Raw genomic sequence first — 26,480 nt, 5'->3', positions numbered from 1 at the left:
ATCGCTCTGCCTCTTCCATCCTTCTCGTCATTCATTTCCTCAAGGCTTGTCAGAGCTTGAATTGCTTTTTTCTCTTTCCTTCTTACATAAAACAAAAGCAGAAGAATGCACGGCATCATTTCTAATTTGTCCAAGAATCGTGGCAGTTCTCCACGGCAAAGGCCGGCCATGTCATTGAACAGTGCACCTGGTTAACAGCAATCTCTTGAAGTCTCCTGCAGAGTGGGAACTTGTTGGATGGATTAAAGAAATGTTTGGGGGGAGGTATTGCATTGCAGAGCAGTTCTGTTTCTCGCTTCAGCATGTTGTCTGGCACTGTGTAAACAAGTTCTGATAAACTAATTCCCATGTGAATTGACACTCTTCTGTGAGCTGTAGATAGAAATCTAAGCAAAACTTCAGAACTAACTGCAGTTGAGCAGCAAAATGTGTGTTTCTTTAAAGAGTGAATTCGTATTTGTAACTTTGATACAGCAAACAGTGGAACTTTAATGGCATCTTCATGTCGCACAGTAATTCTTGCAAAGAAATGGTCTATTATGGCAGGATAAAAATTAAAACTTTTGTTGAGTATTTTTATTTTAAGTCAAAGGGTTATGTTAAAGCAAAATGAGTTTTTTTAATATATATTGAATTAAGTATTCTTTGCTGTAAAGACAAAGTAAATTGCTGTGAAGATTTTGCCGTTAGGAGAGAGGCCGACTGCTGCTGTTTGATGTGATGCTCTCATGTACGTGAGAGGAGAAATATGCCTGAGTAAATACTTTAAGGCCAGGGAAGGATCCTAATAGTATTTGACCATCCAGATTTACAGCAGCATGAAATAAAAAAACCCAGGCCTGTTTCCAGTCACTTTAGGATGTGTTTCTTGGCATTATGGTCTATTTCTACAAGATTCTGATAGTCTGCTGTAAAAACTGTCAGTTTGAGGAGTCACCCTTTCTGTGGGAGATGACTGAGAGCAGGATAACGTTGGCGAGTGCTGCACACTGCAGAATTCAAGGAGGCAGTGAGGTGAATTACAGCAGCCCCCCGGGCTTTTCCCGGTACCTGGGTGCGTTGGTGCGTTGGTCACACCTGCAGGGAGGAGTTGCCCACCTTTGCCTACGATAGCACTTTTGGCAGCATCGGACGTGCAACCGAAGTCGTGTGGTACCTGCCTGGAATAGCAGGCTGTGCAACAGCAGGATTCAGCGTAGGTGAAATTACTTAAGCTAAACTACGCGCTTCGCTTTAATAATGCCAAGTTTTCATTTTGCTAGTACAGGTGGTATTAACCCTCAAAGAATTTTAAAGAGTCTTAGAACACTGAGGTATTCTAAATTTTTTTCTTTCTAGTGCTGCAAATACAATGTAGGCTGTTACTAAAAAAACCCCTCTACAGTCAGTCTTTTTGGTAGGAAAAAATAGCAGACATAGTCATAGTTAGCAGGGGTTTTATTGTACCTTCAAGATATTTCTTCGAGTATGCTTTTTTCTATTCAATGTTTGTTAAAATACCATTTCTACAAATAATGTCTCATACTATTATATAAATGAGCATTTTTTTGTGAGAAGATTTTTTTTTTAATTATCATATATGTAAGTAAGTAGAGGTTCATGTTTTTAAAAACACTATTCTTTAAAGGATCTTGATCAGTCTTTGAGGAAATGCTGTCTCCAAGAAGGTGTTTGTCTACTTGTCAGAAGTATTTATATTTTCAAACTTTGACTAAAAACTGGTAATAATATTTACTTATAACAACAACAATAAATAAAACATCTCTTAACAAGTGTCATCACTGTACTTGCTGACAATGGTGGATAACAGACTCGAGGCTTTGGATAGTCAGAAGCGCTTGGGCGATCTGCTCTGCCGTTTCTCTCATAGCTTTCATATCTACAGACGTGCCTAATGGTGTTTAAGTGCTTACATGGTTTGGAGTCTCTTACGTTCCCCATGGGAAGAGGAGGCACGCTATTGAGCTCGATTTTGCAGACGTGAGAGCCCGGTATAATTCTTCCCTGTACGTGCTGTAACTAACAGCTCTCACTAGTTTCATGGGAGTAATAGCTACTTTCTGTATTTCATTTTTCTGTAACTTTTATGCAAGTTTTTTTCCTTTGTGCATCTTAAATATAACCGCTCGGTGGTTTAGACCTTATCTGTGGTGCGAGAGCTTGCCAGCTGGTGTATAAAAGACTGCTTTGGCCAAGTTTCAATACATTTTAAGTTCTGACAGCTGCTTTTATATAGAAAGGAGATGGTATACATGATGTACTCTTTTGGCAATTAAGGAAAAATTAATAGGAAAGTAAAAAACTGCCTCTGGAATATAGTCAATTAGGAAAATGTGATGAACTCACTTGGAGCACAAATTAGAGGAATTTTTAGTTCATCTTCAAATAGAAATTTTTAAAGTACTTTTTGTCCATAAAACAATCATCATGGTGCTATAATTCTGTTTTATAACCATTATAAATTAGGTAAACTATTTCTGTTCTTGCTCGACCTCATATGGTGTTTTGGGATTTCTGTTTGGTTTTATTATTCTGTTAGATGTAACTGTAGAGCATTTCATGGCAGAGTAGCAAGAGAAGCTACTCAAATATTATGTCACTTCTGTACATGACTATTCTGTAGAATTTATTTTTTAATTAAGAATCAGAAGTTTATATTCTTAAATTTTTAATCTTTAGCACCAGAATGGTTGTGGGTAGGTTTTGGGGGTTTTTCTTTGGGGGGGGGGGCTGTTTCGGGTTGGTTGTTTTTTCTTGTTTTGTTTGTTTTGGTTTTTTTATTTTTCAAATACACTTTTGTGTTCATGAAACAAACTTGTTTGTGACTTATGTGTTCAAAGGCCACCTAGCACAAAGTCTTTCAATTTTGTAGTCACAAAAGCCCGACGGCCTCCCTGTTAGGGTATGGTGCGATGTTTCACATTCCTGTGTTGTCTCATGGAACCAGTACTGCATTTCAGGAAACGTAAAAGACATTTGTTTAAAAAACTGGTTTTCGTGTCATTTGAAGGTACTGAACCAGCAGAGTTTTGATGGAAAGTTAGCCAAATTCTTTAAAGCTGAATGTCACTATAAAACTGTCTTTGATTTCAGTGACAGAGCTTGGGAGTTCCTCTAGGAGTGTGATGTCTGAGTACTGAGCTAAACTGGCCTTTCATAACCTGTGACGTTTAGTGACGAGTCTTTAATAAAATGACCATCCATAAAAAAATACATGATATAGTTCTAGGAGAAAGGAATAAAGTTGGATCGATAGGAGTCTAAGTTAGCCACTGATCTGAGTGATGATATCAATTAATGAACTTGAAATTACAGTGATTTATAACCAGATTGATTGAGTCTGATTCGCTATCAGACTTGGAAAAAAATCTATTTATGAAATATGGATTTGAAACAAAATTCTGCATTTCCAAATTGGAGAATATAGTACATAATACATTTAATAAACTAATGGCTAATAAAAAAGTAGAAACCTTGCAGAAAAATTGTATAAGTTAGAATATGTGAGCTTAGATTAATTGGGAAGAAATGTGTGAAGGGAATTTCTCGAAGGTTCAATACACTAACATTATCTTGGTAGCATGAATGTAAAAATACGCGGAATCGTAGCAGATAAATGAAATGTGTTGGTATTTATCAGTTATCACTTTGAAACAATAGAGCTTTTGAAAGATCCCTAGTGTACGTCTACAGTATAGCAAAGGTTTTGTTCAGTGGGTGTCTGCGATCAAGTACCAAGTGAGGGTGGACACCCATTACTGCCTGTTCTGGGCACATTGGGACATAAATCAGTCTGGGGCAAGGTAAAAGTTTAAGGCTTAATTTGTAACAGTTGGCAATAGTTTGAGAGCTACTACACTTTGCAATTTTGAGCAACCTTCACCTGCCATTAGTATGCTACCTCCTAGCGGAAGGCTTGGGAAGGGAGTTGTGTGGTCTGCATGGTGGCAGGAGAAGCGTCTTTGGAGTAGGTGTGGTGTTGTGTGCCACTTCAGAGTCACAGAAACAAGAGGATGGCTGTATGTAAAATTAGGGAGTTAATATCTTCTTCCAACAGCAAGATCACAGATAAACCACTGTATTTTGATTTTGGCATAATACTATGGGCAAGTATTGACAAGTTGAAATTAGTTCAGTAAAGAGCAGCTAAAGTGATTTAAAAGATATAAAAAGACAACCTGTGCAGAATGAAGAAGATAGCTGGCAAGCTGAATGAAGAAGTATCTTTTACAAGCATGTGAAAGGTGCTTTAAATTGAGGGGAAAAAAAGCAGTTGTCTTCATTAGTCTAATCATGCAAGACCAATAATTAATTTGAACAACAGCAAAGCAAGTAGGGAAGTTTGATAAGCAGAAGCCAATTACATTTAAAGTAGAAACAGAAACTTGGGGTTTTTTGCTTGGGATGAAGAAAAATATATATGATCCATAAAATTTAGCAGCAAGCACCCATTTACTGCGGTGGGTCTTAGGTACAAATATTAGTAAGTGTGGGCAAAGTGGATGCCTCTTGTTTGCCAGTGGTACCGTGTACCTGCTGCGGGAGAACCCGTACAGTACAGGTTGTGCAGGTCAGGCTTGGCTTGCAGAAGTCACCTGCTGAGCCTAGTGCTTTTTGGTACCAGCCACGGGAAGGTGCCAGGCATCTTCAGATGCTCCATCCAGCACGTGGGCAATACCCAAAGGTGCAGAGACAAAATACCAGCATCTTCAGGTATTAAAGTTAGGACCCAAACTGGTCATTCCAGCGGTGAGGGGTCAGTAATTCGCGTAGAAAGTTGCCCAGTGACGGCACAGTCTAGCAGAAAGAACCTGTCTGCTGTGTGCCATTGAAGAAACATTCCCACGTGGCAGCTCTGCTCAGTTCTGTGCTAGCAGCAATCAGTGAGCTCATGGACTGAGGGTTCCTGGTCGGTGGGTTGGCTGCCAGCACTGCAATGGACCTTTGTCTTTCTGGCACCATGTGTCATGGTACAGCTTCAGAGATGATCTGTTCTCTGTATGACCAGGACATGCAGTCACACGTCTCCCTTCATGTTTGTGGCCCAGAGAAACAAAAAGTCCTTCTCTGGTGTCTTGTTTCTCCCACAGCTGGGAATAATTTGGATTAATAAAGCCTGGTCTTCATATCAGGCAGCCATGATCTTCTTTGGCTTGCTTCAGCTGTTGCAGGTGTTGGTCCTCACCCTAGAGAGAAATGGCGATCCTACTCCACAGAACATACAGAGTTCAGCTAGATAAAGGAGCTATAGTATCCTTAATTATCCATCTTAGATAAAGCTGTGACAGTGGACAGATAACTGTATGGTATTTCAGGAGCTCCTAATGAGAATAGCAGGTATTCCTGCTATCAAGGGAAAAAACGTAAATGCTTTGGTATGGTAAATACCTTGGAAGAATGATTGTACCTATCCCTCTTAACTTGAGGGATGCAAGTTTATGCAAACTCAACTGGTTTTCCTGAAACCAGTGACGTGTGCTCACTGAGTTGTTACCTCTGGGCTGAGGGTGCTCTAATGAGCTCAAGCCCACGCCTCGGTATAGCAGTGTGCCCAAGCAGTCTGACTTCCCATCCCCTTCAACTGCAGTAGCAAATGACAAAGCAATTGTGGTCAAATAATAACAGTCACCTTTTCTGACAAAATGGAAGATGGAAAAAAAAAAAAAGCTGAAGTTGATCCTGAGGAAGGGCAGTTATTTATTAATATGACCTTTCGTAAGTGGGTACCTAAAGAGAGGTCCTCTCAAAACTTTCAGACGTGTCTTTCAAAACCACTGGAGAATTTATGATGTCATGAGCAAACAATGTTGTTTTGGCATTAAAATGGACAACTAATTAAAACCCTATGTATCACATACTGCTTTACACATTCTTTCACAGAGCTGTGTTGGAACTTCAGTTTACTTATAGAGTAGAAAATGGATTTTACCACATTTAGTAAAGCCTTCTGGCATTCCTCATGTACTTTTGCTTTTTCATGGGAAAAAAGTCTGCATACTCTGAACATCTCAATAATAATGGTCAGTACTGCATTGGGACCAATCTAATCTTGTATGTTCTCTCCATCATCTGTTTATCTCATCTACTCACAGAATGTTTCAAAGTGGATTGTGCAGTATATTTCTCTGTTAAAGGATTTACTTTTTTGAATTCTGCGCATGGTACAGAACATACCGTCAGAAAGAAGGCACAGCATCACTTTATCTGGCCTTACGGATGTGATGAAACACAGTGTGCGTGTTTCTGATGTTTGAGACGAGAAGCTTGTCTTTCCAGCCGTTCAGGTAGAAAAGCTGTGAGGTACCTAGAGGAAAATCCAGTGTTCATACGTGCTTGAAGAATGATTGCTTACTCTAAAAAACCTTACATATTCCTGGAAGACAGTCTTTTTAATTTTAATCTCCTTAGGAGATCTTGTATAGTCTGTTCTATCCCAAGTATGACCGATAAGTCTGTTCATTTTTATCTTAGGTGAGCAATTAGGTCATGTGCATGAGTGATTTTCAAGTATTTGCAGGCTATTACTTGTGTATGATATGAATGATGAAGATACCTTAAACCTTGGTAACCTCTGTTTCATGCTTGTACTTGCAATCTCTGAGTGTTGAGTTTATTCAAACATTTTTTCCCAAGTATATAATACTCTGTTATCTGTTTTTTAAAAGTCTTTACTCTTGAAGGATTCAAATGTTATTTTCTTGCCTTGTAGCCATTTCCATTGGTTTCCTCTTCACGGTGGTTAGTGAAAAGGGGTGAATTAACAGCGTATGTAGAAGACACTGGACTTTTTTCTAAAAGAACTTCTAAACAGCAGGTGTACTTCTTCCTCTTTAATGATGTCCTCATTATCACCAAGAAGAAGAGGTAAGAGCTTCACCAATGTAAAATTGCTTTTGTGTTCAACTCCTTGAATCCCAGAGAGAACAGCTGAGTTACCGCTGTCTTGTAAAGTTACCGTGACTCTGTGTGTGCCTCACCCCTGGGGAAATGAAAACCAAAGCTTTCTGGCTTTGGAGCGGCAAACTTTATTGCATCCACAGCATTTTTACCTGTTTTCTAGCCATTTGATTGATTGATTGAAAGAATGATTCAAAGAGAAGTGGACCTGGTACAGTTGCAGCATAAAACAGGAGGAAATACAGACTAAACATGTTCTAAACACACAGTAAACATTTGTGAAGCCATTTGTATGTTTTAATACGCCATGTCTGAGAGAGTAAAGGAATTACGTAGATGTTAGAGTTTCTACTACTGCTCAACCAGGCTGTGTTTCAAAATGACAAGGAACCATTTGTTTAACAGGATATATTTTTGGCAAATGCAATTGAAATTCCAAATTGTCAAACAAATTAAAAAGTTCATCCTTGATGCGTTAGCAAAGGGAGAAGTTTTGGAAGGATAAAGAAATGTTAATTTTCATTCCCTCCACGCTTTCCACAGTTGGGCTGTTTGAGAATGATGTATGGGAGACCACTTCTGTCAGTCTCCATTTAAACTTTTATCACTAGATTTGAGCCGACATTTAGAATAATTGATTTGAATGGAATTTACATCCTCTGCTGTAGCAATTAGATAATACTTGATAGATAAACCTTATTCCCAAGACTAAAGCCTGTTTTGTAGAACAATTATTTTTCATCTAGGTTGGCTAGTTAAGCCAAACACCAGCTTTTTTTAAAAGAAACCCTTTTGTGAAACTTCAAATTCATAATTTAAGTAAGAAATTTTGAGGAATGAGGTATGATACAAAATCTGGGAAGAAAATGCTAAAATGAAAATAGAGGGGAAGAGTATTTAAGTGGAAGGGGTTTTTATAAAGATGGCAAGAAAAGTGAATAGATCTCTCCCCAGCTATCTCACTGATGTGAACATGTTTCTGAGACTGGGTGTTTATCAAAGCTCAGGCTGAAATGTTTCTGTGAAAGTCCCTTGTTAAATCACTGGCAGCACATCAGAGTTCTAGCGCATGTTCTTAAACAGTGCGTTTCTTTTCTCATGGGAGTACTGTTAACGTATGATGGTGTTGGTAGCTAAGTAAATGTTTGAGTTGGGAAGACAGTGAAAAATCTGTTATCTTTGTTGTTACATTGTTTATTGGTTTCCTATGTGATGGCTTATTGTCCAGATTATAAAACAGATTTTTATAACACCATATCTTATCCAAACTTCGGGGCTTTTGATTTGTAACAGCTTCCAGCTGTTGGAATTGAACTGTCCTAAATGGCCCCAGCAGCCAAAGTTAACGAACGCTTTATGTTAATGATCAAATTCACATAGTCATTCTCCCAAGACCCCCTAAAGAAATGGATGTAATTGCAAAGGACTGATTTCTGCAGCCTCCCAGATATTCAGAGCGTGAAGCACACACTTTGCCCAAGTGAATAAGCTTATTAATAAATATCTGGGCTTTTGGTGATCTATTCTCCCACCCACAGTGTTACCATGGATGCCACAGCAGTGGACAGAAATATTTGTTGCTAGTTGAGTTTAAATGTTTGTGTTTTTACTCGAACTCTTGCATTTCAGAAGATCCTTAACATTGCATAAAAAAATCGCTCCTCACTACTGTACTAAAAATACTAATTACTTAGTGCTGCAATCATGCTGTTCAGTCTTCACCCAAAAGTTAATCTTTAGCTCTGCCGTCCAAGCAGTTTGCCATATATGTAGAACCTCGCGCAGAGCCGGGGACGGCTCAGTCCTGACTTCTGAAAGGCCGGGCTCGATGGTGCCGGTCAGAGAAGCCATGGTGGTGACTGCAGAGTACGAGTCCAAGCAGATACGGTGTGCGTTGGCTGCTCCCCTCCTCGTTTTGGGAACACTTTCCAAAGGTCAGAATCATTGCTGGAGAACTGTGTTTTTAATGCAGAGTGAGCAAGCGCTCCAGAAACCTTTTCATAATGAGAACGGTTACGTTTTAGCTATCAAAAAGATAAAGGAAGATCTTGTGCTGGTGTATACTTAGGCATGCTCCAGAGTTCTTAGGTTTAATTCTAGTGATACTTTATTCATCGTAATCTTCCTCAGCTATAACTTCACCTCCTGATTGAAATGGCAAGGTTTAACTGCCTTCTCTCACCCATTAAGAGGGTTAAATGGAATTTAGCTACTAAAATATCTTCCTTTTTAATGGACGCTGTGTGGCTATCTATCGTGCCACTCTGAAATATTTCAGAGGTTTATACTTTGTGTCAGCTACTGGATGGTCCGTTTTTATGTGTGTTGCATATGCCTTGGTAATCATTTAGGCTCTGATTTGTGTGCTGTACAGCAGCAGGGTAGTTGGTTGCTTCATCACACTGACTTTTCAAAGAAGTAAGGCAAACAGCTACTGAAAAATCCTCGACTGGCCATTGAGATTAGACCAAAAAGGGACACATGAACTTGTGATATATGTCATTCTACACAAGATTTTGGAGAATAGACATCTTCATTTCTGCACTGCTCAGCTTTTAGTTTACTGGCAACTTTTATCCTGTTCAGTAGTCCTTTCTTGTAGCCCCTTCTGCTGTGTAGATACAATCTGATTTTTTAAAAAATGTCATTTAAAAAAATAAAAAGAGACTCTCTTAGTACTTGTAAAGTTTTAATGCATTACCCCAGAAAGAATAGTCAGTACTAGCACGTGTCAGATGTCTACACCTTGGCGGAAAGGCCCACTTTTAAATACGGTCAGTGCACGGGAAGATGTCAGTTAATTCTTGTTCACGTGAACACGGATGTCCATTGGATTCTGGCACGAAGCGAAGAGCTGGGTGACGCTTGGACTGCTCAGCCTCAGGTGCCATAGGTGCTCTGCCAGGGCTGCCTGCGCAGTCAGGGTGGAAGGCAGGTCCCTTTGGAGAGCAGCTCCAGGTAGCAGCTTAATTCAGCTTGTCCGAGTTGCCCTCTAGAAGAGCATCTAGACCAGCCGGTGGGTAGGGAATTGGCTGGATTGTTCATTCAGCTTTGTGGTTGTATTTTACCCTTTTCTTTCATTCTCTTCCATTCTCTAACTCCATTCTCTTTTTGCTTTTCTGGCTTCTGTTCTTTTTTTATTTACCTCCTTGCTGTACTGTGAATTGCCACCATTTTGGCCATGACATCCACTATAGGGACAAGTAAATGGATAGCTTGTGCTGACACTGGGTTTTGAAGGTAGTATTCTGACACAAGGAGTAACCTGCAATGTAACTCATCTTTAGAGTAGTTCTCTCAAACTGCCTCGTGATTCACGTGCACTACAGTACAGTCGTTACTTGTGTCGTGCTTGGGAGATTTGTTTTCTCTTGGGCTAGTGAAGAAACTATTCCAAGTTCCACAAAGTATAATGAAATTAGTGCTTTATCAAAATACAGAATACCGAAGTGAAATATATGTACTACTTCATAATGAGTTTTCAGTTTTCTCTGTCTCTTCTAAACCACAGGTATGGGGGTATAGGTATCACCATACCTCTCCTGCACAGCTGAGAGGTAACTGCTGGGTGGCCAGGCACGGCAGGGTTTGTAGCTGCCTGAGGAGAGGACCAGGCTGCAGAGGAGGGGATTTCTCTGTTTGCAGACTCAGAAGCGTACACTGTGACAATATTCTGCTAAAAATAGGATGCAGCTAGCTTTGAACTCTACCAGAAGTCAAATGGCTCCCTCTTTTCCACATGCCCTCCTGGGACCATGAAGATCTGGTTACATATTTCAGTTATTAATGCTCAAAGCTGCCCATGAGCTAGCTCTCTGTTCTGCAGAGTTCAGGAGAACTGCAGAATTAATAAAGTTTTGTTACATACAACTAAACAGCTGCCTTATCCAGCTATTCAGGATATTCGCCTGTTAACATCCTGAGTGCTTTTAGAAGATTTCAGCTGAACTCCAGAGAGGCTTCTATTTGTGAAGGAGTGTGCATTTATTGAATATTCTGTTTTCTATAATCCCCCAAGGATACCACTAGAATCCTGTCTGTTTTAACGGCTCTCTGGCTTGTCAGCTCCTGAGATACCTTCACAGTGGAATGCAGCTGGACTTCACATGCTGGAAATCACCCCAAGGTTCACTGCTTTGGGAACACTGCCTGTTTGCAGCTGCTTGCAAACCCATGGCTTTTCTCGGGGTGCCAGGGGCGATTTGGTAACGAAGGCACGCACAAATGCAAAGTAACTTCTGTGGAACACTGAGGTTTTCAGAGTAGCACAGCTTCTTCAGCTGTGATGAAACATAGCTGAAGAAGATTCATGAAGGATTTGAGTCTCTTTAAATATATGATGGAAAGAGTAAAGGAAATAGGAAGACTGACCAGGTGCTTTCTGTTCAAGTATAGGTTTTCCTTGAACAGGTGATATTACATCAATAGATATTTGGTCTTCATAAAAGTGCCTCTAAAATTTGCATGCATACCCTGCGAAGGGATATAAAATACTCCTGTTGTTTCATGTTCTGAACCTAAATGAAAGTTTAGCAAAAAAGTTCAGTGTTAAACTGAAGATGGACGTCGGCATGTTTTGTGTTACCCAGTTACAGTAATTTTAAAGAATGTGTTAAACGTCCTTCCTGTCACTGCGCTGCCTGGCTGAGCGGATTAACTCTCCATTTATGTACATCTGCTCACTCCTGCACTGTCAGCTCCACCGGCATATTTCATTATCCGTCTGGAAGGGGGAGCGATTGCGGCCTCACGGAGGGTGCGGGAGGTGAAAAGATGAGCGCTGCCTAGTAGTTTCAAATCAGACTCTTTTGTTGAATGGCGATAAGAAATAGGAAGGATTTGTAGAGGTTTATCTCTGTTGGGTAATTAGTAAGGAATGCATTTATTGTTAGTTATGCAAACGTGTAGACTACATTTCTTTTTCAGATGCAAGATTCCCAAATAACTATAGCAGCATCCCTACCTGGTTTTGCTAGTTCTGCCTTTGGAGATTCCAAGCAGGGACTGCCTAGACTAAAATACTGAACTGACTTCTTAAAAAAACCCTACTAAACAAAATTCAGTAAAAAACACCAAAAAACCCCCCACCAAACCAACCAACCTTTCCCTGTTTTAGAGTCTATATTTTAAGAAAAAAGAAAGGAGGAGAGACTAATAAATATTAGATATAAAATGTTTTTTTTCTTCTTCAGTAGGACCCCTCAGCTACTACGGATGGCACTTGAAACAATTGTCCTCAAGTGATAAGTAGCATCTTTTTGTAGGTAAATGAATGAGTTTGAATCTAGAGCTGGATTTAGGGGACTGGGAAACCTAAATCCACAGTCTCTGCTCCCTCTCCTCTCGTAGCCTCTCTGCAGACACTGAGGCTGTTCTACAGTAGGACGATCACAGTAAAGTTAAAGCGTTTCAGGGAAGAGCTGTGTGCACACCTTCCCCAAAAGGCGAGGATACACAGAATACACTTGAATTAAGATTCCTTTTAGCATCTGTGGGTTATATGTGCAGAAATTAAAACTTAGCTTTCCACACGCTGAAATACTGAAGATTCTCCCAGCTTCAGTGTGCTCATGTTAAATTCCTTTAATTAGACCAAGACCTATTTGTAATCTGTATTCTTTCTACTTTGGGACCCAAGAAGTCATGTGTAATAGTAATTAACCTGGCTTCATTTTTTACAGAGCTCTAAAAGAGTTTGCTGCTTCCATCTCATTTCCTATGTGATTTATTTTTTACTCTAAGGAACATGCAAGCAACAGTCTGATCCAAAGCTAGGTTAATCAAAGCTGTGCGGAGAGTTTTTAAAGGTGTTTCAAGTTCTTGCAGCAGTGCTCTTGGAAGTTTTGGGATATTTGTGCCTTTGTCAGTGGTACCTGAATGGGGAGTTGTGATTCCAGCCCTCGGAGTGGAAACACCAGGGGACAGGGGAACTGCTGGTGCCTTTTTGACGTTTGGAGGAAAAGAAACAGGGAAGGAAAGTGTTCATCTTCTTATGAGCTACAGTCATTTCAGTCCTTCTACAGGCTAAATCTAACTAAGCTTGTCTGTCTTTGCTTCTGCTTCCTTTGTAAAGCCCCCAAACCTCTCGACCAAAGATGAGAATTAAAAATACTTGCAAAAAGGATTAGAACACGATACTAATGGAACTATGTCGATCGTTTGAGAATGTACAAAGCTGTACTGAAAGAAGAACACGTTTCAAGTATTTAATTCACAGAACAAAAGTAAAAAAAGTACCCCACACAGTTGAAATAAGAACTTTGTTTTTACACTAGATGCACTGGCAGAAACTGCTAATCCACAAAAATCCACAAATATAGTATGAGCCGTAAACCTGTTGTCACTTGAAGAATAGAGAAATTCTTCTGATGCTGCAGTCACAGAAATCAGCAATAACTTCTGTTTGGAGTCATAATATTGCTGAAACACAACTGAGCAACTCTTTTTCTGAAGGATTAAAAATAAGAATTATGAAGACCATTATCTTAACTACTGAGGTATGTGCAGGTATTTTTCTGACGGTTCACAAAATGGGTACAATATATCCCAGCAGACACTAAAGCAGCGTTTGTCCGTTTTCTTACACATGTTGAGCAGCCATAAAGGAAGAATTCGCTTCATTTGCACCTGCCAGAAGGGGTTTGTCACCGTCAGCATTTCGGATGGCTTCAGGTCCAGGTGTTTGGGATTTGATTTGTATCAGTTCAGCGCTTAGGTGTCTGTATATCTCTGGCAGCAAAATTAATCTTCTCAAGTATTTTTTCAATTTAAAGTATTTTAATGAGCTATAGAACTATGAGGCTCTAGTATAGCTTTTCATCACTTGAGACTGAGGTCTAAATAGATTTTACTTTAGGGTGGAGTATGTATAGTTGCACCTTAAAATGTGATGTATTTGATTTACTGCAAAACTTGCCAAGCGCAGCAATGTACGGGCTAGGAGGGAGGACTGGCTGTATGCCTATGTAAGCAGGTTTTTCCTATCTTTTCTTGTTGCACCAGTGTAGGACAACAATCTGAAAAAAGTTCACAAGCTTACATGAAGTTGTGAGGTGATTGGTTTGTCGCTGTCCTGGGTTGATGATATGTCCTGGTAGACTTGCAAACGGGTGTAAAACAGTTCTTGGAAATACACTCACAAGCTTCAGTGGAAACAAAAAGGCCTTTTCAGCTGGTGTCTCGTCTCTGGTCATCAATGGCTATTTCTTAAGTGATGTAGATTCTTTTAACTATTTCTTTATGTTTCACGACTTACTTAAAAAATTTGGAAATGCAGTTACTTGCTAGTTGAAAAAAGATGTTCCCAGGACTGTCTTGACATGAGTAAGTAGCAAAACCGCTAGGTACGAGAACTGGTTGAACTCAGTTCAGGGTGCTGAAGAATGCTGCTGAAGACCTCAGGATATTTGGAAGTCGAAGCACACGTTGCACATACATCGTAGTGGATGGAAGAGCTGGGGGGACGGTTGAAGCAACCGTTTCCTGCTCCCATCCAGCTCTGTGGTGTGTAAGTGTGCCTTGGCCGGACACGCTGCTGCCTGCCTTTGCCCCATCTTCGCCTGTCGGGAAGGGCTGGATTAGCTGCAGTGATTCTGCCTTTAGAAATAAAAGGCTGCTGTTCAGGGAGGAGTGCATCTTTTCATTAAAGTCCTTCTGTTGTTAAAATCAGTGACTCTGTTATGTTCTGATTCCTGGCGTCTGATGTTTGCAAGTTTTCACCTCTCTGGGAAAACTACTGTAACATCATTTTGGCATAATTCAACCTTCAATGGCTTTGACATAAGAAGTAGTTCTGAGGGCTTCTGTTTTCTGCATCAAATGTGGTACTGCATCAGCCAAGGTAAGTTTTGTCCACTGCTCTACCTGTATTTCAACCATAAGGAGAGCAAAGCTTCTAACATGCTTAATTTCTTAGAATTCTTTCTAGTCACTTTTGGGAAGTTACTCCGCACGTGTAGCCACCTTCATTCATATCGCTTAGCGTTGGTGTATTTATTTACAAAGTACTTTCTAAAAGGGAGTTTGCACAGTGCATTTTGCAAGACCAATAGGGTGTGACAAGCCTTTGCCCATTTTTAAAATTCAGTTTAAAATTTGATTAAGTTGACTAAGGTTATGTTTCAGAATATTGTGAAATAGTTTTTTAGACTAGACTTTCTGCAGTGCAAATGGGTGAGGAGTATAGCTGATTATCCTGCATTTAAAATGAAGATCAATAGTATTTATCTGGCAGCAATATACATACCCATAGTTTTACAGGCACAGGAAAAAGGAAATTTTACTTTCTTTCCTGTAACATTCTGCAGTTAAGGTCCGTTGTTCATCTGAAACTAGAGAAGAAAAAGAAGCACAATTCTATACAATTCCTGTGTCTGTTCTCAAATTGAGTGGAGTAAGTTGAGCTTAAACCATCTCAAGAACGCCAAAATCATTTAACTGTGCCACTAAATGAAATTCCATGGGGTTTAAAAACCGATCTACTTTATATCTTGGAAAATTGTAGTTTCGAAAAACAAACAGGAAAGTTGATCTGAGGTGTCAGAAGAATTGTGCCATACTGTATAGTGAAAAGTGGATTCTATGATGGCGTTTGCTTCCGGATATACTTAATGGAAAATCTGAACATTAACTTGTGGGGTGTTTTTTTTTTTTTCCCTCCTTTGTTTTACAGTGAAGAGAGTTACAGTGTCACAGATTACTCTTTAAGGGACCAGCTGGTGGTACAACAGTGTGACAGTGAGGACCTGACTTACTCTCCCATAAAGAACACCTCAACCATGCTCTACTCGCGGCAGAGTGCTGCAGCTCACCTCTTCAGGCTAGCGGTCCTCAGTAACCACGCAGGAGAGAAGGTGGAGATGCTCTTGGGAACAGAGACTCCGTAAGTAAATAGTTAGTTCCTGTAATGTTTCACCCGATGATCTCAGCAGGCTGCCTCCCCCCGCACAACCCACTCCAGGTAGTATGAAACACCCCGCTCCTGTCTCTTTGGCAAGTTGAAATCGAAATTAGAGAGTGCCCAAGCGGGCAGTCTGTGGGGTGTCTGATCAGCAGCAACCAAAGGGGCCCTACTGCACAAACGATGCTCTTATTTGTCGTGGACTCTGCTGGTACCTGCTGGGTCACACTGAAGCTCTCGCTGCGACACCCACGGCTGCTGGGGTTGCACTGTCGCATGGTGTGTGCTTTCACAGCGAGGGAAGGTGACCCAGACGAGCCTTTCTGCGTGCCAGAGTAGGAGAGTGTGCATCCCCACTGTTGGAATCAAATAAAGCCTCTGCGAACCTACTTCAGTTTCTGCAATGCCATCCTGTCGTGAGAGGAGTCGGTGGTTGTAAATGCACATCGTGTTAGTGCCATTCTCTTTCCTTGAGGTCACGGTGTAGGAATAATGGAAAATTGAAAGCATATGCCAGAATTCTGTAAACTGAAGTATTTATTATTACACCTTGCCGTTTGGGGTCTTCAGGCCAAGAATTACCTGGGCAGTGGAGGTTGCCAGCTCCCTAGTCAGGGGTTACCGAATCCCTTCTAGTTGTTATTGCTGAGGCAAACAAGGGCTGCAGGACAAAAATTCAAGCAGTTTGGATTTCTTGGGGTTTATGGAAGGAATTTCCATTAAATTTATTTTCAACTTAAGTGATATCACATTAAAAAAAAAAAGACATCAAAGTTCTGCCAGGTAACGCAAGTGTTAAGTAAACTACACAATCTAATGATTACATATGGCAATGTGGAAGTTTCTCACTGTTTAATTTGAACTACAAACGTGACTTAAGTATCTGAGTCATCACTGGGTTTTGTTGTAGCACAAGTACGATGTGTTTAAATACTTCTCTGAGAACTGGAAGTCAGGACACAGGTTTTCTGCCTAGCTTACCTGCTGGCATAGCACTTTTATCTAATCATCATCGTGTCCAGCGGCTAAGTGCCTGTAGTAAACCAGAACAGCAAATCGTACACTGTAGTCGAAAGCACTGTGTATGTACACATTCTACAGCCTCCTGAAATATATAGCTGTCCTACAGGTAGGTCAGAGCGTCGCAGACCTTGAGGAACAGAACTCGGTGCTGAACTGCAGGTTCTTAAATTTCTAAAGAAAGGTCCGTTAGAAGGAGTCAGGGTGAGAGTCAGAGTTTCAGGCTCGCTCTAACACCATTCCATCTCATCCAGTGGCACACCGGGCTGCTGTGCACGCTGAGTAACTCGGCACGTGAATCTAAGCGTAATGCAGGTGACGATGAGGAAGATGCTGCTTTTGCTGTTGTAGTTAAGGGACTGACACTTCTCTTGCGAAGGCCACCTTGAATAATCTGACTGCAGAGATTCATTTAAGCTTGCTCTCTGATACTTTTCTGCGCTGGTTTGTCCCTTATTGTTTTAAAGTATCTTGTTCTAATTGTCAGTTCTTTTAGCGACGTGGCATTTCTACTGGGCTGTCTCCATGTAGAGCACAGCACTAGTGGGAGGAAATAGGCACAGGCGCGTCCTGAGGCATGATACGATGGTGGTAGCAGGGAAATGGTGTTAGGGTAGGGATGCAGAACGCTCTTGTCCTGGAGCAGTGATTTGTGAATTATTTACTACAATGGTTGGATGGTGCAGAAGTGGAAATAGTACTGGATCAAATGGGAGGAGGAGTTTGGCACTGCCCCGGGAAGCTGTGCTGGGATAGAGGTGGTCCTTGTTCTCCTGACGCAGTTTTGAAGAGTGTTCTGCTTTAGAAACGAGCAACAAGAAGTGTCTTGTTCTTCGGGTGCAAATATCCAAGAGGCCGTCGCTTCTCTGTGGTGCCATTAACTGCCACACAACCCTTCACAAAAGTGAAAGATCGAGCTGTTTTAGTGGAAGCTGGAGGCGGGATAGAACACATGAAACAGAGTGCTCCAGACGTACCCCAGCCTGGAAAAATTGACAGTTTTAGGTTTGCTTTCAAAGTTTAGAATAACCCTGAAAGAAACTATAGATCATTAATGATTTCTATTCAAGAGCTCATTATAAAGTAAGCAGATGATTCAGACTCGTTTGGAAATGCATTTTTATTGGGGGGGGAATATGCAGTACATTTTTAGTTGTCTGGCCTTTTTATGAAAAGATATTTTGTTCTGCAGATTTATTATTGATTTGCTATATACTGTTTGTAATATAAATAGCCATCCAGCAAATTGTCACTCAGAGGAAAAGATTCTAAAAGGAAGTACTTTATTGGAAAATTACCTATTTTTGTAGAGTATTATGTATACAAAGGATGGGAGGGGAATCTACAGTAGGAAGGCCAAGCTGGATGACCTAGAGGGTTTGTTGAACAGGGCTTTGCACATGTAAAACTCCACGTGGTTTTGCTGATGCGCAGTTTGATCGTGTTTCGCCGTTTTACATATGCGTGGTGGTTCCCAAGTACCGGCGTTAGGACTGTTATGTTACTGTAAGGCGCAAAGTAGGTGGTGTACACAGATTGTGAAGAAACATATGCTCAAGCTGGGAGATGCTCTGGCATTATCCTGTTTTGCTCAGTCCTCTGAAAGGAAATGTAGTTTTCCTGTTACAAATGCTTACAGGGAAAGGAAGGTATGAGTCTAAATAACACCTGTTTCTAAAAAAAAAAAAAAAAAAAAAAAGGCCACAAAGTTGTATACAGACGTTCTTGTTTTGGTTGAAACCCAACACGCCGAGTATCACCTCCTTCTAGTGACTGAAATGTCTGAAGTAGCATGTGGTGTAGTTTTGGCCATCTGTATGCGATCAACAGGTATCAAATGGTAGGAGGACACATGCAGCAGTTTCATCTTTGAGGAAGAATGTGTGCTGGGCATTTAAAAAAAAAATTATCAGAGTTTCTTCGTAAATGCCAAAAAACCAGTGCAACTATTTATATTCAGAATAATCAGTGGGATATTTTCTTCATTCTGAAAGAAGCACACTCAGAAAAGACCTCTGTTGTGAATCCCTTCATCCAAAGGGAGTGTTGGCAGCCTGGGTACAGAGCAGAGATTTCTAGAGCTAGCAGGAAGGCCGGGAGGTGCCGGAGGCGTAGTGGGATGCTCTGGTAATTCCTGCCCTCCCTCTGCTCTTCGGGCTGGATGGCTGAGGCCGAGCACATCCCCTTGCTGAATCGTCGTCTCAGTTCCTGAGCGATGGTGCCTCCTGGAAGAGGTTACTCTAGGGGAGTCTCGTAGCTTGTGTGAATGTCCCTTTTTCTGACACTTCTGGAGACACCAGTGCTGTTTCCAAACAGAATTCTATTTTGTTTTCAGGTGTTTCAGATTTTTTAACAAAATCAGGTCTCAGCAGAAGGCAGATCTTTTTTATTTAGTTAAAAACTGAAGTTAGCCAAAGATAGCAACAAACATTTCTCTTAGGAATAGGAAAATTCAACCCTGCAACTCCCTTGTGCTGTTCTAATCTGTACTGATAGCAAAGCCCTTCAGCAAACATGAGCTAAAAATCTAATTTCACTGAAATGTTTGTTTTTTGGAATTAAGTTCAAATTCAAAGTTACAATGATTAAGTTGTAACAACTCAGCCATCATCAGGGGTGATTCAGGATTAGCTTTCTCTTTCCTTTACTGTCTGACATCACTTTAGCTTGTTCCACTCCCTTCCAAACATCAGCTGTCAGTCATTTGCCCTTCTGTGCTTTATTGTGTAACACTTTGAATCTGCATAAGTCTTCCTGCTGTCCTCAGAAATTCTGGCATGCGGGATCTGAGATGGGTTATGTTTTCGCTCGGTTATACAAGGTGAGATTCAAGTGACCACCCCCCCACCCCCCCCCCCCCCCCCCCCCCCCCACTGGGTCCCTGCTTATTGCTGCCGCGCTCAGGTTCCCCACACCGACACCTCTGGAAACAGAAATGGGTCCTGCTGAGAGCACAAACAACGCGGTCAGTTCTTGTTTTCATTCTGGCTTTGTGTTCTAAGTGCACGTTGCAGATGATAGTTCTTACAGGAAGCCTGTTGGTATTGTATATTAAAATTGCTGTATTGCAGTTATCAGATGCTTTGTACATTAGATTTTTTTTTTTTTTTTTTTTTAAAATAGGATTACTAAAAAGTATGTCACATACACTAGTGGAGAAGTTTACCTGCATTACAAAAAAAGTTAAAAGATGATTATATAAGATGTCGTGCCATTAGGTCCCATATGTTTTTTTTTTTTTATATATATATATATATATATATATATATATATGCTTTTTTGTTCTGATCCAACATGCTTAAAACAGTTATGTATGTTTGAGTAATAGATTACAGAAGTAGTATCACACCTTCTGGCCATATTTTTGAGAGGAAGAGAAGGGAGGTTTTGTTTCATTTTCTTTACCCAAGAGAGGAAAAAATTAAATAGAGGCTCTTGAAAAGGGGAGTTGTGACCGCTGTCCAGAGCAGGAGCTGGGACGCTGAGTTCTCTCTCTGCTGTTGGCAGGAGCGACAGAGCTCGCTGGATTACTGCGCTTGGGCAGGACCAAGACCGGCAGAAAACCGACAGGACAAGTAAGTCAAAACTGGGGAGCTTTCCGAGGGCTCCGACAGGAGAGTGGAGATGTGCGGCCCCCTCGGCAAGGCTCTGAGCGAGCGCTGCCTTTGGGCTCCTGTAGCAGGCGCGATGTTGCCGTCTCTTCCTGCACACAGGGGCTCTGCTGAGGCATTCTGCTTCTTGCAGTCACTGCCGTTTGCATCGCTAACTCTGCCTTGGGCAGTGGTTTGTTGGCAAAAGCACAAAGCCCCTTCCCTTACGTTTAGCCCAAGTTTGTGTGCAATTGCTTAGGAAGCCATTGGCATAATTTGCTGCCTCCTTTGGGGGACTGTACTCTAAAATGGACAAAGTTAAATTTTATATATATATGTATATATAAATAAAAGATACCCTGTTATGTGTATTAATTCAGCCAGACTTATTCTTCCACAGCCTTGACTCAGGTAGAGATCATCAGAACTTACACAGCAAAGCAGTCAGATGAACTGTCTCTTCAAGTTGCTGACGTTGTTTTGGTTTATCAAAAAGTAAATGATGGTGAGTGTTAAGTACAGGGCTCCAGCACAGTGGCTTTGCCTACATTTTTCCATAGCATCAACTGCCCCACGATCAAAATTGATTCTTGCCTGGACATGCAAGTGCTTCTGCTAATGGCTCATGATGCGCTGACTCAGGGATGCCTGAAGCTGTCAGCACCTGAAGCACTAAATCCTAACTTAATGATGCCATTTGATATTACATAGGAAATCAAAGATCTTCTCACTTGTGCTGCATTGCTTTCTTTAGATTGCAATATTACATTCTTCATATTATTTCAAATTATATTTGAATTACAGTATAAAAATTTATTATACTTCTTTCATATAATATTTTTACATACTATTCTGTTCCTAGTCTGCCTGTATAAAAAAAATACCTGCCAAACCTTAATCTAGCACTTTATTCACTACAAGGGTCAGCGTATGATGTGTGTGATGACTGTGGCAGTTCTGCCTGTTCAAGTGTGAGACACACACGTGTGCGTGCACACACACACGCGCACACTCTTACTTCAGACAATGTATCTTTGACCCCAGCGAGGAGGTGCGTGACGCCTTGTCCATTCACCCTTGCAGGCTGGTATGAAGGGGAACGATTGCGGGATGGCGAAAGAGGTTGGTTTCCCATGGAGTGTGCTAAAGAAATCACGTGTCGTGCCACGATTGACAAGAACATGGAACGGATGGGACGCTTACTCGGACTTGAAACCAACGTGTAGACATTCTGCTCCTCCAGACCCTGCCGCAGGATTTGCACTAACTCTGGCAGCAGGGGGGTGCAGTTCCATGCCCTTCAGCTCTTGCCTGGGAGATTGGGGCTCACCAATGCAAAAAGTCTAGTTAACAGAGCACGGGTGTTTTGGCTACTCATCCCTTTTTGTTTTGTGTTTTGAGAGCTCTGAACTGAAACCTGGCTTGACCTGTAGCAGATTTCAACTAGAAGTAGCGTATTAGGCACTGGACATCAGCCGTGCATGTCCTTCACTCACATTTCAGTTCCAACTTGAGTTCCTCTATCCCTGCCTCTTCAGGTAGTCTTTCTCCATCTGTTTTTGAGCAGCTCGACTTTCTTGCGGAAGCAGAACTCGGTGTAGCAGTCAGCGCAAGTGACCGAAGACCAGAAACTCACCCAAACCGTCGAGCTGGAGGTGAACAGCAGAACGGGGGGGTGTCCTGCTCTCAGGAAACTGCAGTGCCCCATTCACAGTATGGAGCGTGCGGCAGAACCGGTGTGGGCCCCGACCAGCCCTGTAGTTCATAAAGAAGTAATTAGCTCTCTAATTGATGTTGGCAAAGCTGACACAAGCTCCAGGGCAGACTCCAGAGCGGTGCCTCCTGTGGTGGGGGAACAGGCACCAATACTTACTCAGGCAGCTCAGACTTTTTCACCTTCTAGTGCTGCAGAGGTGCAAGGATTGCTGAAAGCATGAATGAGGTCCCAAATGTTACAAAATAGACCATGTTGATTATATTGTTCTCAGAACTGTTTTAGCACAGGTATTTTAAAGGCACAGAACTACTAGAAATGTGTTTAACTTGGTCTTCATATTAAATTGGTGCTTCAGAGCAAGGGCAAGGTGAAATACTGTGCTGGGTTTTGTTTCAGAGTTTTTGGGTTTTTTTTTTTTAGTCTTTCTGCTTTTCTGTACTAGAGATTATTTCCTTCCATGGAGGCAAACAGTTCAACTGAACCTGAGTTTCCCTCCATCTTTAGCACGTGTTAGGATCCCCTCTGCATTCACGCAGTGCTGACTGACCACCACTGAGGAACAACGTGGAAGGGGAGAGCTCAGTGCCTGGCAGAAGTTGGTGTTTTGTTCTCTTTGCCTTCCCCTGCTGCAGTGGGACGGGTGGCACTGGCTGCCTCAGGCAAGAGCCAGGGAGGGAAGGGCGAGCGAGGGGTAGGTAGAACAGTCCTGAGCCCGTGCTTTCAGCAGAGCTCCCCGGCTGCTGCTTCCCCCTACGCGGCTCTGCTCGAGGGAGGATGTTGCACACTTGCACTACACACAACACCCGCAGTTTAGCTTTGGAATTTCACAGCAAGAACCAACCACATAACGTTGTGTGAACAAAATGCACTCAAAAATGAAGTAAATGTCAGTGCATTGCGTCTGTATATAGGTGTGACAGTTTGTATTACAGAAACCTTCACCTTTTTAAGGACCAGCTGACAACTCAGCAGGGTAGAAATACACAGTCAATAAAACTGAGGGAAAAACGTGTAGGACAAAGGTTTTCTGCTTGTTGCATTCCCTGTCTTTTTTAAAGGGGTTGTACGTAGTTTTATATACTGTAATATGTTGATTCAATTTGTGAATTAATTGGATGTTTATAAAGAAGTATCTCTGTAACAATTTATATTAAGGAGGCAATAATTTTGTACAAAACTACTTACCTTGACAGTCTGACAGTGGTTATACAGCCTTGTAAATTAATTTATAAGTGGACTGATAAAATAGCAATGAGAAAAACTGTAAATTGAACAGAGACTTATTTAACATAGTAAAAATACTGCTAATATTTTAAGAAAGATGTTTAACACATAACTGAATGTATAAATCCAGACATTAATTTTATTCAGATTTTTTTTAATAATTGTATATATTTTTCATACCTAGTTTTTCCAAAAAAATGCTGTAATGTTTTTTAAAGACCTTTTTCATTTTTCCTATTGTCAGACATGGTTCTTCAGGAGTTAAAAACTTCTATGATTTTATAGGACAACAATCAATAAAATACTTCTAAGTCCTTAACTAGAAAAAGCTTCAATTTTTCTTTAACAACTTGCAGTTTAACATTATTTCTTAATGTCATTCTTGTCAGAGAAATTAAATCTGCTCTATAACCTGTGACATTTTAAGTTCTCTGGTCTCTAAAAACAAATAGCACCATCATTTTTCTTTTTGATTCTCTTCCCCCATCCCATGGGGGGAAGCGAGCAAAGGGCTGGGGCTTGTTTTAGCTGCTGCTGGGCTAAACCACCCCAGGCTCTTCAGCTGTCCCCTTGGCTTGCTGTGGCAGAGCTGAAGGGACCTTCAACAATCAACTGGTCCAACCCAGTGCCTGTTGCTAAGGGCATTGTCCAAACGCTGACAGGTTTGGAGCACCAACCACCTCTCCAGGAAGCCTGTTCCAGGGTCTGACCACCCTCTCTAAGGAAATGCTTCCTCATGTCTGGTCTGAACCTTCCCTGGTGCAGCTTTGAGCCACTCCCAGGTTCCTGGGTCCCAGGGAGAAGAGCTCAGCACCTCCCTCTCCCCATCCCCTCCTCAGGAAGCTGCAGAGCCATGATGTCACCCATCTGACCCCTTGTCTCCAAACCCAACAAACCCTGAGTGCTCGGCTGTTCCTCAGAAGACATCATTCCTTCCCACCCTTCACCACCTTGCGTGCCCTCTGTGAGCCCCTAAGAGCCTGGCCATGGGCTCCCATACGTTTTGCACAACTGACTTCCAGAAGCAGCTGCACAGAAAATAATTAAAAATTAAGAAAGAAGGGTGAAACAAGGCCCTGCTATAGCAAGCACTTGGGAAGTGGATATGGTGGATCCAGGTCTTGTGCTAAAGCTGACTGCATTAGTTATTATTAAATAGTTACAATAAGTGCTGGAAGACCACACTGCAATTATTTATAACACAACTTACCTTACAAAGAAGAGAGATGTTTGCTTATAATAGCACTGGCAGTGTGGCCAGGGCAGCCTCAGGACCGTCCTCTCCTGCCCGATGGCTGCTGGCCACAACCCTGGTCAGGGAAATCCCTTCTCCAGCGTGGTGACAACCTCACCCTTAGCAGCTACAAATTCCTTCCTCTAGATATCTGTCCCACCTGCACAATGCCTGAACAAAGGATCAAAATTAAAAAAAAACAGTGGCCTTTTGGTGAGGGGATGGAGCAGCACCTCCTGAAGAGCAGTGAGTTTTCCAGTGAAGCAGCTGATGCCATCACTGCTGAGCTGCACAGCTCGTCTGTGCTACATAATGCCCCCATGCGCAGAAATAAAAGACTCTACAGCAGATCTTGTGCAGTGTAGCATCAGCATCTGCCTGGAAACAGCATGCAGCAGGCACGACACTCAGAACTGGTACATCTTCTTAAATACTCTACTTGCACTCTAGTCTAAATTCCCTCATAGCTCCGAGTCTCAGAAATTCAAGACAGCATGACAAGCAATTTATCAAAAAGTTTGCATAAACAAGTTTTCAAAAGCTAAGGTTATTTTGTTTTTTCCTTTCTAGCAACTCTAGAATATTTTCATTAACAAAAAGAGAGTGATCTTTTAACTCTGACTTGCTCTAAGACGAGCACTTCTGCTTCAGAGGGAATGATCTAAAAAACTCATTCATTGCTTTCACCCACCACTGTGCACACACACATGCACACTCACTCTCTCCTCCCTGAGGATGAGGACGTGACACTAGTACCTCCTGTTTAATTAAACAGCCCAGCAGTGACAGAATGCAGCTGTTTTTACTGTAAAATTGTAAAATACTGCAGTTTTTACTGTAAAATTCACTTTCATTTCACTTTGCAGCGGCAGGAACGTGTAGCTCTTCCTTATATGACTTCTCTTATTTTTGATCAGCTTGCTTAAAACCCAATTAAAGGCTCTCAGTTCCCTGAATCATTTTCATTTCACATGATGCAATTAAATACACATTAGGTAAGGTGGGGAGAGGCCACGTGCAGTCCCATGGGTATCTCTGGCCCTTGCTGAGGTCCCTGTGTGGGTGAGAACAAAACCTCCAGTTTGCACTTACCCCTCGCTGAGCGTCAGCGCTGCTGGGGAAGGAACCCGCTCGGTTCTGGTGAGCCAGCAAGCAGCCCTCAGGAAACCACTGCCCGCCTGGCCTCAACCTGTCTCAGCATTTCCAACTACTATGACACAACTGAAGAACAGTTATTAATACCATCTTTTCTGCTTTGTTATATCATCCCTGCGACAAAATAAACAGAACATTTTCATCTGCTGAACTTTTTTAAAAGTAACACCATAAGACATTATTAGTCTTGACTTTCATGTCAAAGAATAAATTTGTTCTGTTATGCAGGGCTCATTTGCTGAAAATAAAAAGGGAAAAGTAGGGCCACTTTAGTCAACCTACACCACCTCACGAATGCGGTCTGTGCAACATTGTACTTACATGCACATCCCTTAAACTCTGTATCTATACAGTATATTCACACAAACTTGTATTTTTGCAGTGTATCCCATTTCTCAAATAACACATTTAGTCAAAACAAGGGGACAGAACAAGTGTTAGAAACAAACATAGAGTAAATTATGATGCCAAGACTGAGGAAATCTGAGGAGGTCTTGTTTCCTGGGAATTACACAGCAATAGTTCTTCAGTGGTGTTCTCGGCTCTACTAGTCTGCAAATGATTTTTAACAGCTGTGTCATAACTACATCATTTAGGCAAACTGGGGTAACACGAAGGTCAGGAAGAATTAATTACCACCACTGAATTCTGTTTCATTCCATAACCTGGAGTTCCAGAAGATGCTAGAAACTCTAACACACAGGCAGAAACAGCCTTCAGTAAGCGCACTATGAACTGGGAGGA

At 41.5% G+C, this 26,480-nt stretch overlaps 1 protein-coding gene across 2 annotated transcripts in view; it reads left to right on the top strand.

The window, feature by feature from the left end:
• ARHGEF26 (Rho guanine nucleotide exchange factor 26) overlaps positions 1-23,675 on the top strand; it is a 60,633-nt gene extending 36,958 nt beyond the window's left edge. The window contains exons 10-15 of one of the 2 annotated variants that reach the window (XM_054834622.1): positions 6,710-6,864; positions 15,569-15,778; positions 20,324-20,391; positions 20,807-20,911; positions 21,490-21,637; positions 22,606-23,675. In XM_054834622.1, coding sequence (XP_054690597.1) covers positions 6,710-6,864; positions 15,569-15,778; positions 20,324-20,391; positions 20,807-20,911; positions 21,490-21,632 — 681 coding nt within the window. In that variant the 3' untranslated portion in view covers positions 21,633-21,637; positions 22,606-23,675. Of the gene's footprint in view, positions 1-6,709; positions 6,865-15,568; positions 15,779-20,323; positions 20,392-20,806; positions 20,912-21,489 lie in introns of both variants that reach the window. The other variant, XM_054834621.1, reaches the window with a different exon arrangement.
• Positions 23,676-26,480: the final 2,805 nt, after the last annotated feature.

Source organism: Grus americana, chromosome 9 (assembly GCF_028858705.1).
Source record: "Grus americana isolate bGruAme1 chromosome 9, bGruAme1.mat, whole genome shotgun sequence".
NCBI classification, from domain to species: Eukaryota; Metazoa; Chordata; class Aves; order Gruiformes; family Gruidae; genus Grus; species Grus americana.
The sequence above is the reverse complement of the archived record's forward strand: the minus strand, read 5'-3'. Positions and strand labels throughout refer to the sequence as shown.